This window comes from Petaurus breviceps, unplaced genomic scaffold (genome assembly GCF_028583685.1).
Source record: "Petaurus breviceps papuanus isolate PSGF00001 unplaced genomic scaffold, PetGlider_PUasm1.0 101, whole genome shotgun sequence".
Taxonomy (NCBI): domain Eukaryota; kingdom Metazoa; phylum Chordata; class Mammalia; order Diprotodontia; family Petauridae; genus Petaurus; species Petaurus breviceps.
The window spans coordinates 6,173,848-6,192,935 of NW_027185575.1; the positions used below are offsets into that span (position 1 = coordinate 6,173,848).

The window sequence follows — 19,088 nt, forward strand, 5'->3', positions numbered from 1 at the left end:
GCAGTCAAGGAGTTTTAGCAGACTACACGGTCAACATGAGTGAAATACAATATGGCAACCAAAAAAGCTAACATCATATTGGACTATTTTAATTGAGATATAGCTTCCAGGAATAAAAACTTCTGTTTACTCATACAGTCCCCTCAAACAAATCTTAACATATTTGGGCAGTGCACTAAATCTGGAAACAGGGAGACCTAAATTCAAAGGTAGCCTTAGACATTTGCTAGCAGTTTGATCTTGGCAAGTCACTTGGCCTCGGTCTCAATCAGTTAATAACTATTTATTGAGCCCCTATGCTGTGCTAAGCACTAGAGGGGGGCAAGGCTTCAACTGCCTCAGGGATAATAATAATACCGCCCTCACTGGGTTGGCTTGAGGATAAATGTTTTTAAAATCCTTTGCAAATTCTAAAGTGCTATGTAAATGTTGTTATTGTCCTTATTGCTATCCATAGTCCTTCCCTTTTCCAGCAGAGCTCCTCAATTCTACTTTTTCTCCCACAAACTTCTCCCCTCTCATTGGGGCTTGTGGGCTATGACTCAACTGGAATTGCTCTCACTGAGGTTACCAGTGGTTTCTTAATTGCGCAATCCAATGTCCTTTCCCCAATCCTCATCCTTCTTGTCTTCTTTGTAGCATTTGGCACTTTCCTGGGATTTCTTTTGCCCTTCAGTTTTTCTAATGCTCATTTCTCCTGCTTTTCTTGCTACTTGGTTCTCCTTTGCTAGATGGTTATCCATGCCCTGGCTTCTAATCATAGATGTACTCCAAGGCTCTGTCCTGAGTCCCCTTGTCTTTGCATACTCTTTTATCTTGAATTAATTTTATGTCTTTTATATATAATTATATATAATTACAGGTACATGTTGGACTTCCCAATAAGCTCCTTAAAGAAAGGACTTATTTTGCTTTTGTCTTTATTCCCAGGACCTAGCACAGTACCTAACACATGGAAGGAATCAAATTCAAAAAGACTTGTTGAATCATCATCTTCCATGAGTGAGATTATCTGTATGCTGATTACTCTCAGAGTGATATATCCAGCTCTCATCTCTTTCCTGAGCCACAATTGTTAGACATTTCCAAATGGGTGTATCTCATAGACATCTCAAACTCAATCAAGTCTAAAATAACTCATTTTCTATTTTGGAGGGCAGTTGGGGTTAAGTGACTTGCCCAGGGTCACATGGCTAGTTTTGTGTTAATAACTCATTTTCTTGCCCTCTGAAACTCATCTTTCTCCAATCTTCCCTATTTCTCTTGTGGATGCCATCTTCCTTCTCATCAATTCTTTTTTTTTTCCTTTTTGTTTTTTCGCTTTTTGGAGGGGGGAAGGCAGGGCAATTGGGGTTAAGTAACTTGCCCAAGATCACACCACTGGTAAGTATTAAGTATCTGAGGCTGGATTTGAACTCAGGTCCTCCTGATTCCAAGGCTGGTGCTCTATTCACTGTGACACCTAGCTGCCCCTTTCTCATCAATTCTTTACCACCTCTACTCATTGCATTCTATTTCTGCCTTCAAGTCTTTGCACAAGTCATCTTTCATGCCTGCATTACATTCTCTTCTTATTTCTACTCCCTAAATTCCTTAACTTCCTTAGAAGTCTACCTCAGGTTCAACTTTCTCCTGGAAGCCTTCTCTGATCTTTCTAGTCATTATATGTTCCCTCCAGTCAAATTACATCATATTCACATATCTATTGCAATTTGGTGTTTTTCCTGTGGAACCTAAGCCCTTCAAAGGCAGGTCATAGTCTTCGTTTCACCTTCCTGCCTCTTTCCAGTGCATTCATTGCACGATGCCTTGTATACAATAGAAACCAAATACCTACTTGTTGAATGAATGATTCTTTGTGATGGGAATTGTCTTTTGTTTTTAAGGCTGTTTGTCTGCTGCCCAATAATAGAAAAGAAAAGTATGATGCTATAAAAAAATACCTGTGCACAATTCGCCCAGTTCCAAGTCAGTGCATAGTAGCCGAAACCTTAAAGAAGCGCCAGGTCCTTCTGGCAGTTGTCACCAGACTGGCTCTGCAAATGAATTGTAAGATTGGAGGGCACCTTTGGAAGGTTTCCATCCCTGTAAGTTGTACTTTATTGGAATGTCTCTTTTTTGTAAATATTTATAAATTGGTGTTATTGGTTGTAGTTTGGGCATGTTTAGAAATTTTAATACTTCTGAGCCATAGTATTGATGGAATTTAGGAATTTTCTTCTGAAAACCTAGAAATTCAGATAGAAGTGAATGCCCTACCGACGCAAACCAACTAAGTAGATGGTCTTTCTGTCAAGCATTAATATAGTGCATGACTACCAGGTAACATGGTAGGCCACTCTGTTCTTACTTATGCTCTGTGATAAATATTTATGCTCATGTGATAATTGAGAAAACCTTTCTTAAGACCTCCAATCATGGTTCGTTCAAGATTTGCATTAATAGATTTTTAAGAAAATTTCTTGACTTTTCCATGTATTTTTTTCTTGTGTTTTTGACTATATACCTTTTTCCATTTTAGTTCACAGATGCTATGTTTATTGGTATTGATTGTTTTCACGAAGTCACATCAGGACATAAATCAGTCGCAGGATTTGTTGCTAGCCTGGATACATCCTTGACTAAGTGAGTAGGACTTGGTAGATATAAAGTGAATTTTACAAACATTTTTAGTTTGAGTTCTGTTTGACGCAAAGACCAAGGGGATTCTAGAGACCTGAAAGTCAAAAAGGCAAGATTAAAGAGATTTTTTTGGTGACCTAGATCTCTCTCCTTATTTCACTTGAAAATGAAAGTTTCACTGAAAGTATCTTCATTGGCATTCCTATCATACCCATTTACAGAGGTGAGAAGTCCACAAGTGTTATCCATTTTGTATATTTTCAAACTTATTTGAGGTATTGATCAGTTATGCTAATTTTTCCCCTCTTTTTCTAAACAAAATATTGTTTGTTAAATGGACTGGCTCTCTGAGAAGGTGAGGAGAAGGGTTACTGGGGAAACTATGTTTATGTGAAAAAACAAAAGATCTGAATAAAAACTTTATTTTTTAAAAAGTGTTTCTATAAGGAACTTATTAACATTGCTACATGGAAAAATGATAATTATAACTCATAAGACTTTTCTCAGTATGAGGTCAGTTGAAGGGAATATATATGTATATATAGAAGGGTGTAGGTGTGTATAAATATATATGTGAGGGTGTGCATATGTATATACATGTATACATAGACAGAGGGCACAGGATGAGTTGAATATGAAGGGATGATATCTAAAAAATAAAATTAAGAGGTGAGACAGGAATATATTGGGAGAAGGAAAAAGGGAGAGATAGATTAGGGTAATTTATCTCATATAAAAGAGGTAAGAGAAAACTGTTACAATGGAGGGGAAGAGCAGAAAGGTGAAAAGGAATGGGAAAAAATGCTTGAAATCAATAGAAAATTTGACATGCAAGATTCAAGAGAAATAAGGTACACATCGAAGACTAATTACAAGGGACTCAATAAGGTCAGACTGTTTACTTTTTATATGAGGGAATATAAAATATATGTCTAAGATTGTGATTAGTAATTGGGTAGTACAAAAGAAAGATTGGGGTAGACCTGAGTATCATGTGATTCTAAAAAAGTAAAACCATTTAGGAAAAGGGTAAAAAGAGTAATTATCTTATACAAATGAGGCAGGAGAGGAAGGATTGACACAGAGGAATTAGATGGGGAAGGAGAGCTGGTAGGTCTGGAACCCTGCTTTCATCAGGAATGGGTTAAAGAGGGAACCATACATATACACACAGATAGATAGATAGATATCTAGGAAGGTATAAAAGTCTGAATTGAGAAAGAAATAGGCTACAGGGATAGGGAGTGAGGAGAAGATAAGGGAGAAATTTTTAAAGAGAACTACTTACATCAGATCTGGGTTAAAGTGAGACCAATATATACATTTAGGAGAAATAAAAGTCTTCTAAATATATAAAGAAATAAGAAGGTGAGGGAATAGGATGGGGGGAGTACAGAAGGGTGTCTAGACTGATGAGAATGAGATAAAAAGGAATATGTATGTATATATATATCGCTATAAAAGTCTTCTAAATTCAGATAGAAACAAGAGGGCAAGGGGTGGGGCAAGAGGATAAGAGAGGGGGTAAGCTAAGCAATAGGTGAGCAAGGTAGTGGGTAGAAGGAAAGTAGAGGGGTCAGGAGGGAACACAAAATAAGAGAGACACAAACATAAATTAAAGATCAGGAGTAGAATTTATTAGGAAAAACAAGCAGGAGTAATAATCATGATCTCAGACAAAGTTAAAGCTAAAATAGATTTAATCAAGAAAGAAAAATAGGGAAACTGCTATTTGTCAGCCATATTAATTAATACTATTTTAGACTATTTAAAATAAGTAGACAGTACAAGCTTGGAATATTGCTGTGGTGTAGGAAATGATGAGTTGGTGGACTTAGAAAAATATGGAAAGACTTGGACTTACACAGGAAGATGTCATCCACCCTCAGAGAAACAGGACAAACAAATCATATAAATGCATATGAAGGTATATGTCTATATGTGAATATGATTATAGATATCTAAGTATATGTGTATATATATATATGTGTGTGTGTATATTGTTGTATATATGTATGTGTGTGTATCTATATATACAAACACACATCTTTCCTTAATTGTAACTTTCTTGGGGCTTGAGGAGCAAGGAAAGAAACAAAGTAAAAAGTGCACGGCAGAGAACAAAAGAAAACTTACAAGGAAGCAAAGCAAAGATGGACAGCTCCGAACACAATGTGTAGTATTTATTATGTAGGCTTTCTTGAAGTGGAAACTTATTGCCTATATATTTTGAATCCTCTCTCATGTTCTGCTGTGCACATGGCAATGTTTTTTCTTTTGTATTTAAGTTTATAATGTTTCTTTTTTATTGCATATTAAAGTTTAAAATAATAAAAAAGAGAAATATGGATAGTATTGTGTGTTTTCTTTTCTCAGAAAGCAATAATAGTGAATGGAAACACAAACGAGGATGTTGCTTGTGTTCAGTGGTAATTGTAGACTTCACTCATTCCAGATATGTCAGAGCTTCCGCAAAAGCAGATTGTTACGACTGTAAAATGGGAATACTAATAGCACTTCTTCCACAGGATGATTACACAGACCAAATGAGATAATGTAGTGTTTTCCCAAAAGTCTTAGTGCAGTTTAAAGCTAGTAAAGTTTTATACACACACACACACACAGTTGTTGAGTCGTTTCCAATGCTTTATGACCCATTTTGAGTTGGTGTTTTGGGGTTTGTTTGTTTTTTGGCAAAGATACTGAAGTGATTTGTCATTTCCTTCTCCACCTCATTTTATAGATGAGGAAACTGAGGCAAGCAGGGTTAAGTGACTTCCCCAGAATCAGAGAGCTAATAAGTGTCTGAGGCTGGATTTGAGCTTAGGAAGATGAATCTTCCTGACTCCAAGTCCCATGCTGTATCCACTGCCCCACCTAGCTGCCTCAGGAGAAATGGATGTAGGGCTATATAGATGTTGGGACATAAAGACCCATTTTACAGCCTAGTGTCCACCCTTCATTAAGCTTCTTCAGTGAGATAGGAACCCCAAATACAATCTTGTCTTCTAGAAACAGTTATTGTATGGTATATGTATATACCTTAAAGTCCCATATAAATAAATGCTACTTTATAATTACCATCATTATTATATTATAATGTGGAATGTTATATAATATTGTTGCATTATAATAATTATAATTGTTATATTGTAGGAAAATCAAGCTTATGTGAATTTGACTCTTTCCCTCTTAACAGGTGGTATTCTTGCTGTCTTTTCCAAGACACAGGGCAGGAGTTTCTAGATGGTCTCGGGATTTGCTTAGAAAGTAAGTTTCTCAGTACTTAATTACAAATATCTCAATAAAAGATTAATTTATTTCCTTTTCCCCCTCACTTAATAGTATTTTATTTTTTCCCATTACATGTAAAGATAGTTTTCAACATTCACTTTTATAAGATCTTGAGTTCCAATTTTTTCTCCCTTCCTCCCTCCCCTCCCCCTTCCCCAAGATAGCAAGCAATGAAAAGTTAATTGAATGATGTCACAAGCAACATCGACAAATGTTGCCTCAAAATTGGAACCAAGGATGCTTTTTTCAGAGTACAATTCTAAATTTTCTTGATATCTTTTCAGGTGCATTAAAAGCCTGGAAGGAAAACAGTAAACAAAGCTTATTACCTAAGTTTATTTTTGTGTATCGGGATGGTGTAGGAGATGGTCAACTTCAAACTATGGTGGATTATGAAATACCTCAGATATTGAAATGCCTAAATTCTCTTCCTAAATATTCCTACAAGTAAGTATATGTGAATTATGAAGTGATTATTGAAACAAACTATTATTTCTCATCTTTAAAAGAAGTTCTTAGTCTTCGCTCTTCAGGCCCCCCAACGGGAGAGACTTAAGGGGATGGGAAAGATTATGTCTCTACTTTAATGCAATTGACTTCCTTTGTAATCCTACATGTTTGTTTTATGCATTTAAAAATTATTCTTGCCCATTCATAGACTTCACCAGACTGCCCAAAGGGCCCATAACACCCCCAAATGGTTAAGAACTCCTGAACTACATGGAAAGGAATCTTGTCTAGCATGGGTGGTAGGGCTTGTGGTGGTAGGGAAATAATACTCCAGTATTCCAATGAATTAATTATCTCATCAATGTGATTATTCCCTGCAACATTAAAGACTATAGTCCATTCATACCTACCTGTCCTATTCAGTTCTCATCTTTGTCTCCCTGAGGAGATCCCGCCACATCTGCTGGGAGCCTTCTTTGTGTTCTCTTGACATTGCATGGATGCCACTCAAACATGTGTACTGCCCATCAACTATCTCCCGCTGACCCAGACATCTTTTCTTTTAATTTTGTGAGCTATGTATTTCTCTAATATCCTTTAAACAACTCCTCTTTACTTCGTTGTTTCTAATATGTTGTGGCTTAATCATGCTAGTGTATGCTTCTCCATTGCCTTTTGGTGGAACTGCAACTTCATTTTTCAGGACTATAGTGTTCAATGTCTTGCAACCATCCATGCAATGTAATCAGAAGAATGCCTCTTTGAATGGGTTTTAGTTTCGTGCAGAAGCTTAGAATCCTCAAAAGAACCAAGGTCAAAGTTAATTTATCCCTCTTTCTTCCTGAATTGTTCTGGACACAGCTCAACATCCATTTGCAGCGTCTGACCCAGATATGTGTGTGTGTGTGTATGTGTATGTGTATGTGTGTAGATCCCACCTGCACAGCCTGTGGGCTGTAAGCAGCCACAGGTTAGTTGTGGCACACCAAAGGATTTCCTCTATATACAAGGGATGTTTTCCTCTCCATTTTTCGTGGGCCACCCAAAATCCTTTGGTGTATCACAAGCAGCCCAAGGATCATAAATGGCAGGCTGCAGGTTGTACAGGCCTAAGATAGAGAGATAGATAGAGAGATGGAGAGAGATAGATAGATAGAGAGAGAGAAAGAGAGACAGAGAGAGAGAGAGAGATAGATGGATATTAGAAGAATGGAGGGATATAGAAATTTGATTGGTTGTCTATCAAATTGTACTTCATATTATGGACAATAGTCATTCTTTATCCAGTTTTCCTCTCTGTAGATAGTTAGAATTGCTACATAAAACTGGAGGGAAATTTTTTTTAAGTTTGGCAAGAGACCCAACTAAATGAAATCATCTCAAAGACATTTAAGAATGAAACTGGAAAAGGGACCACAGACAGACAAAATGGGAAAATTCTGGATTCATATTTATAAAAACCTCTTTTTGCCATCAAGGACTATAAAGCCATTACATTTGAACTCTTAACATTACTGCCCTACAAGTGCTTACAGAGGAATTGGAATTGGCACTGGGAAAAGCAACTAAATTAGACCAAGGACATAGAGAGGTCTGTGCTTCAGGCCTCACAGTGCCCTGGCCACTGAGGAGCCAGGTCTCCAGATACCTGAAGGAAAAGCAGCGTGATACAAAGATGAGATTTGTCCTCTTAGCCCACGGCACAAAAATCTAAGCACAAGAGGATTGGTGGATTCGTTTTACTCCAAGGTGTAATGTAGGGAAACTGAGGCTTTTCTCCCCTTATATAGCTTAGTGCAGGGGTGAGGAACCTGCGGCTTCAAAGCCACATGTGGCCTTCTAGGTCCTTGTGTGCAGCCTTTTGACTGAGCCCAAGTTTTACAGAACAAATCCTTTTATTAAGGGAATTTGTTCTGTGAAGTTTGGATTTAGTCGAAGGGCTGCACTTGAGGACCTAGAAGGTCACATGTGGCCTCGAGACTGCAGGTTTCCTACCCATGTAAGTGAGCTCCAGTGTTCAGAGAGAGAAAGTTTTCCCAGTGTGTGCAATTTGTTATTTATATTTCTGCTGCTGATTGAGGAAAAGGTCTTCTCAAGAGAGATGAGTGTCTAAGAAAAAGAAACGGGATCTGGATTTCAGGACAACAGCTTAAAATAATAGAAATGATGGAATGCATTTCACATGAGTTAGCACAATGTAGGAAGAAGTATGGCAATAGAAAGGAGATGCCTTGCATTTGCCCAGTGTATCGTTGAGAGGGGGGGTTCCTCCCTCAAAGGTACCCTGTGGGTTTATACTATGAAAATATGAACTCTCACCAATGAGCTTAGTCCTAGACAATGAGCTCAAAACAAACAGCATAGTAAGAGCAGTAGCTACAAAGTGTCCCCTGCCCCCTTTCAGACTCTTAGAGCAGACCTACAGAGCATTAGTGAGAAGCATGGGCATAAACTGATAGGACTCTCATGGTGAGGCCCACGTGTGAGTTGGAAGCCCGTGTGGCTGAGGCAGTTCACATCTCTGGGGCTCTCTGGCCCTGTGGTCCCTTCTCCAGTGGTGTTCTCACCCCTCTCCCTCTGGAGCAGTGTCACAGTTGGGCCTTCTAGGTCTGTTCTTCTCTGCAGCTCAGCTCTTGACTAAGTTTAGCTCTCTCTTGAATCTGTATAGGGTAGGAACTCCACCCCAAAACTATAGTGGAGGAAGGAGAGACAGGAACCCCACCAATCCTTCTTCACCTGATTAGAGGCATAGGGGTCATGCCACAAAGCTGCTCCCTGCCTTGTCTGTACCTCAGCTCCTGCCAGCTGGGTTGGCAGACTTGGCGTTTTAAAGGCCCCCAGAGATATAGCCAGTGTCTCACCAGCCAGTGGTCAGCAGTCCTTCGGTATGCTTTCTCAGTGCATACATGGATGATTGGGCATAGACTCACCTTTGCACTTTTTAAAAAAACATTAACACATTGCTATGTTTGTAATTTGCTCATTACTTAAAGTGATTCCATCCGCTTGGGAAGGAGCAGAACCAAATTTTCCCCACTTCAAACAAACCAAGGAGTCCCATTTATATAGAAATGCCTGAAGAATGGAAATGATAATGAAAAAAATTAACTCCAAATCTGGATGGAAAGAGACAAACACAACTTCCTAGATATGCCACTGAATGGCATTGACAGGATGGGTCTTGTGCTTTGAATAGGACTGTAAGTTATATATTTTTGCTTGTTTAAAAAAAAAAAACAGGCCAAGTAAGAGGCAGGTTGGCATTACATATTTAGATGTATTTAATCAACAAGCCTTTATCACTATGCTAGGTACTAGGAGTTCAAAGAAAAAAAAATAGAACATAAGCAGGCAGAGATTATTAGTGGAGACAACTTTGCATTGTGTGTGTGTGTGTGTGTGTGTGTATGTGTGTGTAATGTATGTATAAGGAAATTAGGAAACCAGAAAGAAAGAAGTATTGTAGAGAGTGTTTTTGCTAAGGATGAATAGGAGAAACACAAGCAGCATCATAGGGGAAAACTTCAGACTACCCAACCAGGAGGCAACAGAAATCTTAGAAGTAGGTGACAACTGGTTATGGAATGATGATATGGTCGTGAGGAGGGCTCAGAGGACTCGATTATCCTGACATTGGAAACCGAGCTTCTGCCAAAAGCAAAGCAGTTGGTAAATTATTGTTTCTCTTAATGGCTAATTTTATTCTTCGAAAGATGACTGTTCCACTTTATAAGTAATAGGATCATGATTTTTAGAACAACAAGGGACCTTTAGAAGTAATCTGGTCCATCTTTCTCGTTTTACATATGAGAAAACTGAGGACCAGAGAGGTAGGAAGTGCCAAAGCCAGGTTAAAACTACATCCAGCTTTCTTTTTTGTGGAATACATCAGTAATAAATTATATCAGTTATGTGATAGATGTGGGGACAACTTCAATGCCATCAATACTTCCTCTTTTTTTATAATTTGTATCTGTTTATCATAAAATATCCATAGTGGTACTATGTGACATTCCTTTCTGTTTTTTCACATTCTTTGGGCACTGAGTGCCTTCCATCTGTTATCCTTTGCTCTTGTGTCATAACTGGTTCATATCCTCTTCCAATTATACATTTCCTGGTTGGTCTATTTTTATGCCACCATTCACACAAGTAACCCCTGGAATGCCTTAATTTTGAAAGCATAGATTTTGAAGAATTCCAAAAGCAGAATAGATAGGATCTTATGGCCAAATCTTTGACAGGAGACAAATAGGAGGCCCTCAGAAATGAAATTATGAACACACAGGCTCTTTTGATGACAAAGAAAATGAGAAGTGACCTAAAAGGACCAATGTGGATAATTTTGGGAATAATCAGCTAAATTAGATTTTTTAGAAAATGTTAAAGAGCGCAGTGAGTAAGAGCACCGGCCCCAGAGTCGGGATGACCTGGGATCGAATCCAGGCTCTGATATTTAGCACCGCACCCAGAAATAACTGGCCGTGTTACCTTGAGCAAGTTATTTAACCCCAATTGCTTATTTTAAAAAAATGTTAAAGATAGAAATAAGGGCAAATAAGTGAGGATCTGTAGCAACAAATAGGATTGTCTAAGGCTGTAGTCAAAAGTTCTAAGGCAAGGATACTAAAAAAGAGAAAAGACCCATATTGGGGCAGATGGGGTGAGAAATACCTTTTCTTCCATTTTTTCCTAGTGAGGAACATGATCTTCTGGCTAGAAAGGACAGGACAAAAATAGAAATTAAAATCCAAGAAGTGAAGAAATAGTGTAAAAATACCTGACCGTTCTTAGTGAATTCAAGTCACCAGACCTAGATGAACTACATTCCAGAATACTTCAAAAACCAGCTGACATGGTTACTTAGCCACCATTGTTTATCTTTAGGGAGGGAAACGCACAGGATGAGAGGTAGTTAAATGTTCCATTTTTTTTTTAAAGAGAAGCAAGTGATATCATTAAATTCTAGCCTGATGATCTTGACTTCATCTCTTGGAAAAATTCTAAAGTGCATTGAAGAGATGGTTTATGAGCATCTAGAAAAGGAAGTGATGGTCCCACAATAACAGCATGGATTCATAAAACAAAAGCAAAACAATAAACAGGTCACGTCAAATGATCCCTGTATCACTTTTTTAAGGCTTCTGAGGTGGGCAGAGTAGGAGAGTGCCATATACATAGTATAACTAAATGTCAGCAAAGCATTTTGTGCTGTCATCGTAGGCAAGATGGAAGGATGAGGACCAGGCAGTAAAACATGTAGGTATCTCAAGTTGATTGAATGACGCAAGAGTGGTCATTATCAAATCAGTATTAACAAGGAAGGAAGTATGTAGTAGAATGCTAGGAGTTTATCCTAGGACCACTAGTGTTCAACATTTTTGTAACTTTCTGTCAGCTTTTCCCCCTGATCCAGCCTGAAGGTCATTCTATTTAAGGGGCAGAACAATCCAAATAAGGATTTTGCCCCCTTTCCAAGGTTTATCACCCAGTTGCCCTCTCCCTGCAAGCAGTCTCTTTCTCTCCTTTGTTATTACTCTTGGCTCTGAGATTTGATGTAGAAGAGCAGAAGGAGTCTTGAATTTGGGGTCAGAAGAACTGAGTTTCAAATCCCAGCTTTGTTACCTATTAGATGTTTGACATTAGACCAAGCACTTAATCACTTAAGGTTATAGTTTCCCTATCTAGAAAGTGAGGGACTTAAGTGAGACAGTTGCTATGACTTGGGAGGGACCTCAGTAGCTGCCTAAATAACTCCTACTTGTACCATATAGTCATCTAGCCTTTGCTTCAAGATTTCTGCTGAGGTGGAAACTGCCATCTCCTAAAACAGCTTGCTACCTTTGGAGAAGTTCCAGTTGTTTGGAATTTCTTCTTCCTTCAAGCCCAGATTTGCCCCCTTTATCACCTTCATCTGTTTCTTTTTTCTGATTCTGCCATCTGGGGTCAAGATGAGAAAATCTAGCTCCTCTTCTGCATGATAGCCCTTCAAACACTTGAAGAAAGCTATTATTTCATACCCTTCACCACTCCTATCCTCACCTCACCCCAATATACAAATTCCTGTTTCCTTCAGCCGATCCTCAAATATCATAAACTTACGGCCCTTCAATACACTGATTGCTATGAGAAGGGGCCTGAGAAGTCATCTAAGCCAACCAACCCAGAGACAAAAACTTCCCCAGTAAGTGCCCATCCAACTTGCTTGAAGACCTCCCTAGAGCGGGAACCCACTACATAGAGGGCCAGCCATTTAATGAAGTTTTCCTGACCTTGAACTTAAAATTTACCTCTTTGCAATTTCCACCCCTTATTCTTGGTTCTAACCTCTGGGGCCAAAAAGATCAAATCTATTCACTTTCCCAAGCAGCTTCCTTGGGAACACTTGAATATAACCATCCCCTCCCCACCCTGTCAGAGATACTGGAGAATAGACTCCTTTTCAGAAAGGGGTTGTACTAAATGACTTGTCAGAACCCTGAGTACTCTGAGAATGTCTCATTAAATACATGTAACATGAATGTTACATGGCCTTGTATCATCATGTCATGGAAGTCAGTCAGTAAACATTTACTAAGTGCCTACTATGCGTCAGGCACTAGGGATGTCCTGCTGTATGCTAAGCACTAGTGATACCAAAAAAAAAAAGGGCAAAAAGCCATCCCTGCTCTCAAGTTGCTTATAGTCTACTGAGGAAGAGAACTTGCAAACAGTGGTGTACAAACAATATAGCAACAAGACGAATTAGAGGAAATCCACAGAGAAGGAACTCCAGCAGGAGCCTCTCTTTGCCACAGTTTCATACCCCAACACCTTAAGTGTTAGTTTTGTAATTTGATGTTGATTCTGATAGGATGAGGTCCCTTATTCCCCTCCCCCAACTTTATTTTGGCTGAATTAGAGCATGTCAGAGCTAGGGGAAATCTCATTTAGTCTGTATCTTGTCAAGATATCTATCTTTCCTCAGTGCCTTAGGCTTTTCTACTTTAGAACATCTCTCCAATTCCTTTCTCTCATTGGTGAGTTCCCTCTGGGGGCCTCCAATTTATGTATAGGCCCAGCCAAGCTAGCCATGCTTCTTTCAGTTCCTGACTATGCTGCTGACTCTCTGGACTTTGCCACCATCCCCCTAATTACCAACTCTCCTTCCCCATTTTCAACCCCCTTATGTATATTGTCTTTCCCCTGTAGAATATTAGCTCCTTGAGGTCAGAGACTGTCTTTTTTTTTATCTTCAGCACTTAGAAAAGTGCTTGGCATATATTAAACATTAAATAAATGCTTCTTACCTGCCTGCAAATAAATGCCTGACAAATTATTCCTTATACAAAATCACTGCTTTTTAGTCATTTATTCTTCCTTTGAAGATGTCAGGGGAAAACCCACTACCTTACATAGCAGTCTGTTCTGCTTTGAATAGCTACAATTCTTAGAAAATTTTCCCTTATATCAAAGTGAGATCACATTTTTCCATTTAAAATTTTCTTTAATTGTTTAAAAAATGTCAAGATAGCAAGTATTATTTTTTTTACTTTAATCTATTCCTCTACTACTTTCTTTTTTACCATCCCAATTACAAATCTGTTTCTTTGCAACTTCCAACCATTATTTTTTGAGACCAAGAAGAACCAGCTGTATCAACAATGCAGTATTCACAATGCCTATGGTAACTATAATTGTGTTGATATGGTTATTAATCACAAAATGTAACAGTCTCTCTACATGGTGGATATAGCTAGAACATTTATTCAAATACCAGAAAACCGAGTCCCAAACCCAGAAAGTCAAAGCCATCACAGTAGCCACAGAGTTGGCACACATAGTTAATGCAGTAAACACCCACATTCTCAAGCCTTCAAAACAGAACAGGCTACCTCAGGCAAAGATCCTCCTCTCCTCATTCATGGTAACTACTCAACCTTCACACAGCTCACTCCCAGCAGCTCTGGCACTTCCCCCTTTCCCCCAGAAGTTCCATCCCTGGAAGTCCTCAGCAGAAGTCCTTAACAGAAATTCAGGCTTGCTCAAAAAAAAAAAAAGAGTTGTGCCACTGTTGCTGCCCCTTCAAGTCACCTAGCTGGCTTCAGCCTGGCTCCTATGTGGCTCTGGCTCCTTCTTGTCCCACCCCTTCCTGCTATGTCAGGAAGTTCAAGGGGCTTGGAAGATCTTCAAATCCCATTACCATAACACCAGCCTAATCCCTTTTCTGCACTATTGCATTTCAGTTACTTAAAAGGGGAAGGAAAAAAACATTACAACTTAGTTTTCTTTTCTGCACCCTAAACAACCTTAGTTCTTTCAACCAATTTTCATATGGCCTGATCCCCAGTCACCCCCTTATCCTGGATGACCTTTTCTTGACTGTCCTTTGGTTTCCTAAAGTCCTGCCTAATGCGTTACACCCAGACTTAAATGCAGTATTTCAGATGTCTGATGTGGATAGAAAGCAGCGAGACGATAACCTCCCTTGGCCTGAACAATACTCCCCAGTATAGCCAAGGATTGTATTAGTACTTTTAACTGTCAAATCCTAGTGACCCTGCTGAATTTTCAATCTACTAAATCTACAACATGGTTTGCTTGCTTTTACAGGAGTAATTTTTTAGTAACCCTTTCGCCTATTCTGTCTTAAACTTGTTCCTTTTGAATCCAGATGTTCCCTAAGGCAAAATATTCCCTATCATTGGGGGGTGGGAGCAGGGAGTGAGGTCTTACATAGTTTTTTTTTTTCTATTAAATGAGGCATATGAGACTTTCCAAGTGACTCAACTCCCTTGAAATTATAGACACTTTGAAGATATGACTTCACGGACATGTAAATGAAATGTATCATCTCTTATCTTTTAACCCCAAGACTTGTAATCATCGTGGTGAAAAAAAGAGTGAATGCCAGATTTTTTGTGGAGAAAGATGGATACCTCATAAATCCAAGTGCTGGGACAGTCATTGATGTAGATGTTACCAGACCAGAATGGTAAGTCCAATTAAAAAAATGCAGGAGCCAAGGTTGGGGATACAGTAAAGTGGGGAGTAAAGGGCTGCTTCTGCTACTTAGTGTTCAATATATTTGTAAAATTCTGACTTATCCGATTCTGTAGTTGGGGCAGGTGAAACTCTTAAGTTCTTTCCCACTGTTTAGCAAAGTGCCTGGTACAGTAGGCCCTTAATAAATGCTACTTGACCAAGTGACTGACCGAGACTAATCTGTTCTTTCAAACCTAATGAAATCCAATTTATGTTTCTTTTAGAGAAATTCTTAAGTGTTGGCATCTTTTTCTTAACTAGTTGTTATCCATGCACATAATGGATATGAGCATAATCTGAGCCTACTGATAACGTCACTTTTGTTTGGCTTTGGAATGTATTATTTCTTTCAGTCTTTTCAATTTTATTTCCTCTGGCTATTTAAAAAAAAATCCTCCTTTCTGTAATTCAGGATTTGTTGATGAGTCATTCAGTCATGACTGACACTTTGGGACCCCATGGACCACAGCATGCCAGGCCCTTCTTTCCAGTCTCTCCAAGTTCATGTTTGTTGTTTCTGTGATACTCTCTATCCATCTCATTCTTTGCTGACTCCCCTTCTCCTTTTGCCTTCAGTCTTTCCTAACATCAGGGCCTTTTCCATTGAATCCCATCTTCTTATTATGTGACCAAAGTGTTTCAGCTTCAGAATCTGACCTTCCAGTGAATAGCCTGAGTTAATGTCTCTAAGTACTGACTGATTTGATCTCCTAGCTGTCCAAGGGACTCTCAGCAGTCTTCTGCAGCACCACAATTCTGAAGTGTCATTTCTTCGGTGCTCAGCTTTCCTTACAGTCCTGCTCTAGGATGGTGATAGGGAAATAAAAGTGAAGATTTAGAAAGCAATATCCTTTATGGATTTAAGACTTCATGTCTTTTTCTGATATGGTCCTTGCAAGAACTTTCCATGACTAGTTTAGCTGTCAGCAGGCTGCTTTAGGATGAATTGGGCTGAAAAATGGTGAGTACCAAATAGCACCCCCCACACACACACACACAAACACACGCACACAGGCAAGATGGAATTGGTTATTAGATAGGAAATGGCTTGGGTTTTTGTTTGTTTGCTTATTTTATGAGGGGTTTTTTTTTGAGGTTGAGATTCTCTATTTTGTTCAGGCTCAAAATTCAGTGGTCACTTGGCTTGATCTCAATACTGCTTGGCATGGAAGCTTTAACCAGCTCCATTTTTCCGACTTTAGCTGGTCCATGCATCCTTACTTAGGCAACCTGGTAACCCTCTGCCTTCAAGGGCTCATGGTCTTGTTGCCAGACTTAGTGTGAACACTCTACCAGTGATTACCCACCTCCTGAGCTAAAGCAAATCCATCAGCCTCCTCAGCATCAGGGTCTTTGGGTATACACTACTACCCTTAGCCAGGAAATGATTTGTTGCTGTTATGGAATTCAGTCCCAAATGTGTAATTAGTCAGTGTAATTAGTCGACTGACTTGTTAGAGCAAAGGTCAAAAGTGATGTAAAACTATAAAAATAAAAATGAGAAATAGAGGGTGTACAAAGTAAAACAGCTTCAACCTGACCTATTTAAATAAGTTACTCATAACAAAAAAGGGGAAATGGATAGAGGGAAGGATACTTATGCTAATTATAACAACTTTATACAAAAGTACAATCCAAGTTATTACTTGGAGAGTCTTATATAAACTGATGCTGAGTGAGGAGAGCAGAACCAGGAGAATTTTGTACACAATTACAGGCACATCTTATCTGTGATGACTAACTTTGATGGACTGGGCTCCTCTCAGCAATACAAGATTAGAAGACAATTCCAAAAGACTCATGATGGAAAAGGATATCCATATCCAGAGAAAGAACTGAAGAGTCTGAATGCAGATTGAAGCAAACTATTTGCTCTCTGTCGTCTGTTTTTAGTTTGGTTTTGTCCCTTCTTTCTCATTGTTCACCCCATTGGTTATAATCCTTCTTTACAACATGACTAATGTTCATCATGAAAAAAAAGTATAATCCATGGAAATCAATTGTCATAAGGAAGCCAGAGTTACCTAAAAAACCTCCAGAATCACTAAATACCCGATCTCCTTGCCAAGGAAAAAGATATGCCCATGAAAGGCAGGAGCAGTTTAGAAGACAACCTTCTTTATGAAAGCTCCTAGAAAAGGATGGTGGCAGTATTTCCTCAGATTGAGAAGGAGGAGAAGGGGAAAAAAAGGTTTAAAGAACCTTTGGTATAAGTCATCACTATGCAAAGTAAGCAGTGAAGGACCATTAAAAACCACTGGTTTTCTCCCAATTATCCATCTGCAGCACTTGGCCAAGACAACCCTATTGGGGCTCACCATTAAGCTGCATTTTTGCACAAATACACACATATTTACCTCTTGTTATTATAGAATTCACCAAGGAAATTGTACTGTTTGCAGTACTCTTGGCAACACTAATTCCATCAATTGTGGTGACACATTCCCATAATCCCTGCTACCAGAGAGGCTGGAGCTGGTGGGTCTCTTGAACTTGGGAGTTCTGGGCTCCAGTAAGCCAAGGTCCCACTTCACTATGGTGAACCTCTTACAGTGGATGATCACCTAAAGAGGGACAAATCAACCCGGGTTGAAAATGGAGCAGGTCAAAGCTTCTGTGCCAGTAAGAAGTGGGATTGAGTCATGAGTAATCACTGCCCTTCCTGCCTGAACAAGATAGGGAAACTCAGTCTTAAAAAAATAAATAAGTGAATAGAGATAGAAATTTAAAAATATATATGGGTGTATATGTGTGTGTATATAATATATATTTTATATATATATATATATATATACACATATACATACATAGAGAAACACTCTGTGCAGCCCAGAAGACTCTATAGAATCTTACATAGAACATCTTTAGTAAAATCTTTGTTTAGAAAATAGAACTTTGTCTATGACATTTGTTGACACTTACAGCAAGTGTTTCCTAATGTCAGCAACTTGCCTTGATGTCTCTAATCAAAAGATTTTTCAGAGTTTGTCAATGTGACATGATTTTGGTGAATGATTGTAATCATTTTGTATGAGCAAAGACTTCAAGGCTATGTCTTTTCTTCCTCTCTACTGAGTCAGGTGCTTTTTAAAAAACCAATACATAAATAGTAGGATCTTCTATTCTTTTCCTGTCAATAATGTGACTGTAAAGACATGCTGTACAGCAGGAAATTGCCCGTGGAAGCCTGCCTGAATTCTCTCCTTGCTCTTTTCTTCACTGTACTCTACATGAATGCCTCACAGATCAGTCTCATAATTTTCTTTAGAGTTGAAGAAGGCATATGAGTCAAGAGTTGCTAATGTTTCTTTCATAAAAAAACAATGTCTGTGGGCTTCTCTATAACTTTGAAAGTTTCACTTCTTTGACAGATTTTTAGAGTTCTGCCACCATAATCCTTTTGAAATAATTTCCTAGAGTTTTCTACAGACATGGACAGGGCCAGATGTGGTGGTACATGCCTGAACTCCCTCCCACTGGGAGGCTGAGGCTGGTAGATGGAGCATAAGGAGTTTTGAGTTAACACTGTTTGGCATGAAAATGGTGAGCAAGTGGAAAGAGGAGGAGGGTACACATGGGATATTAGATGGATTAAAAGTTGTAGCATTCTAATGTGGTATTTCCATTATTGCTGCCTATGAGAAGAGATCCCACAAAACACTGGCAGATTATTTCATTTTATCCATCCTTCAGTTTCA

At 38.8% G+C, this 19,088-nt stretch overlaps 1 protein-coding gene across 1 annotated transcript in view; it reads left to right on the forward strand.

Annotated features, from left to right (window-relative positions):
- The window catches only part of LOC138160535 (piwi-like protein 1), a 64,170-nt gene that overhangs the window by 42,619 nt on the left and 2,463 nt on the right, over nucleotides 1-19,088 (forward strand). The window contains exons 14-18 of the mRNA XM_069087130.1: nucleotides 1,887-2,087; nucleotides 2,522-2,625; nucleotides 5,822-5,892; nucleotides 6,201-6,363; nucleotides 15,221-15,340. Of these exons, the coding sequence (XP_068943231.1) occupies nucleotides 1,887-2,087; nucleotides 2,522-2,625; nucleotides 5,822-5,892; nucleotides 6,201-6,363; nucleotides 15,221-15,340 (659 nt within the window). The remainder of the gene's footprint in view (nucleotides 1-1,886; nucleotides 2,088-2,521; nucleotides 2,626-5,821; nucleotides 5,893-6,200; nucleotides 6,364-15,220; nucleotides 15,341-19,088) is intronic.